The sequence below is a fragment of the Nematolebias whitei genome, chromosome 16 (assembly GCF_014905685.2).
Source record: "Nematolebias whitei isolate Nwh7 chromosome 16, NemWhi1, whole genome shotgun sequence".
NCBI classification, from domain to species: Eukaryota; Metazoa; Chordata; class Actinopteri; order Cyprinodontiformes; family Rivulidae; genus Nematolebias; species Nematolebias whitei.
The window spans coordinates 3,376,937-3,378,813 of record NC_056513.1 but is presented as its reverse complement, the minus strand read 5'-3'; the positions used below and the strand labels follow the sequence as shown (position 1 = coordinate 3,378,813).

Here is a 1,877-nt window from a genome sequence, read left to right as displayed (position 1 = left end):
ATGGATGGATGGATGGATGGATGGATGGATGGATGGATGGATGGATGATCAGTTAAAATGGCGATACAACAGGAAACTTCATTCCACTGGATACATTTTGAACTGTAATATTTTCCTAACACTGAGCTGAGTCTTGATAATTTGTATTTTCATATTATTATTATTCATTTACTGATTTTCAATTTGTTTATTTATTTATTTATTTTTTGCTTTAAAAGGTTTTCATCCTCCTCCCCTCACAGAAACACACTTGCATCAATCATCGTCCTCTTCAAGATGATTTGAACAAAAGTATTCTGACAGATTATTTTACTTTTAACTCAAACCTTCATTTTTGTGTATTTTATCAAAAGCATGACAAGAATTAAACTCGTTAAACTACTTTATAAACCGTGTTTGTAAGACGATGCTGTTCAGGGGACTCTTGTCTTACAACACAAAAGAAATGTGTTTTTTTTGTTTCGGAGGACTGAGTTTAAAGAAACCGCAGGAACATCTTCACCTCCGACAGTCTGTGGTGTCGTCCTCTAAAAACATTCTGCAGTAAAAGCAGATCCCTTGAATTATTTACTGTCGGCTATTTTATACCTACAACCAAGAAAGACCCATTTCCTGTTTTTAGAACACACTCGAGTGCTCCCTGTCTCAAAACAAGAGCCTCTAAAAATTATTCTTCCCTCGCTGCAGTTTTTGTTTCACGTAGAAGAAACGGGTTTTGAAACATTTGTCAATCACTGTAGGCTAACAATTAGCTTTAGCTGATGTATTCAGCTAATGTCTTTAGCCGTTTCTTCCTTTCCGGGTCGCCAGAGTCACTGGTGCCCATAGCCGTCACCTAGGGTGAATTTAGAGTTACCAGTCAGTCTAACATACATGTTTTGGTCTGTGGGAGAAAACCCGCGCAGCACGGAGAGAACATGCAAACTCCACCCGGGCTGGGATTTGATCCAGCAACTTTTTGCTGAGAGGCAACAGCTCTACCACTGTACCACCATTTACCAGATGCATTTAAACATTTTAGTTCAAAGTCCTCTTAAAAACAAAAGCACATCACTCTCCAACTTTCGTTTTGGGCTACAATGATCTTAAATGACGGTGATTCAAATGTTTTGGTCAAACCCCAAAAATTATGTTTTGCATTACTGAAAGATGCAACACTCAAAATATGTGTTGTGAACCACTCTCAGGTACTACCACATCACATTTTAGGACAATATATGCAAAGTGGACTGAGTTATAGCAATGTATGTGTCAGGTAATATCAATTAGCTATGGTAGCCATCTTGATTAGGATTGACTCCAAAAGTTAATCATGTGTAGATGTGCATCCATGTCCAGTGGTTCGTGGCATATTTTGCTAACAGACAAACAAAATTGACTCCAGCACGTAATGCTAAAGTTTTAGCGAGCAGTCTTACATACTTATACCAAGTGTTGTGACTAAGTCTCAGGTACAACCGTTTCAAATTTAGGCACAGTGGATGTAACACTGACAGAGTTGGAGCCATTTTTATGTTTTTTAAAGTAAGTTGCTCGTGTTGATCATCTCAAATCAGTTCGACTCCAAAAAGGTAATCAGCTGTAGATCTACATCTATCGATTATTTCCTACATTAAAATCAGTCCGCTGGTTCGGGAGACATTCGAACCCACGAGCAGAAACATTTTCATTTTTTGATGGTGGGCGATGAAAACATGTGACGTGAAGAAAAGACTTAACATTTCTTATGGTGTTTTATTATGGAGGGTGAAATGTGACAAAATTAAATAAATAAATACATAATTAAAAGTATAATTTAAGGGTCTCTCCCCCCTCGTCTGGAACTGTTCTAGTAGAATCCTGACCCGGTCAGGACCAGAAGTTTTTGAGTCAGAGCT

The 1,877-nt window shown here is 38.0% G+C and overlaps 1 protein-coding gene across 1 annotated transcript in view; it reads right to left on the bottom strand.

Moving 5' to 3' along the window:
• LOC119423028 (neuronal acetylcholine receptor subunit beta-2-like) overlaps positions 1 to 537 on the bottom strand; it is a 12,177-nt gene extending 11,640 nt beyond the window's left edge. Inside the window, exon 1 of the mRNA XM_037690439.1 lies at positions 503 to 537. Coding sequence (XP_037546367.1) covers positions 503 to 537 — 35 coding nt within the window. The remainder of the gene's footprint in view (positions 1 to 502) is intronic.
• Between the last annotated feature and the right edge of the window lie 1,340 nt (positions 538 to 1,877).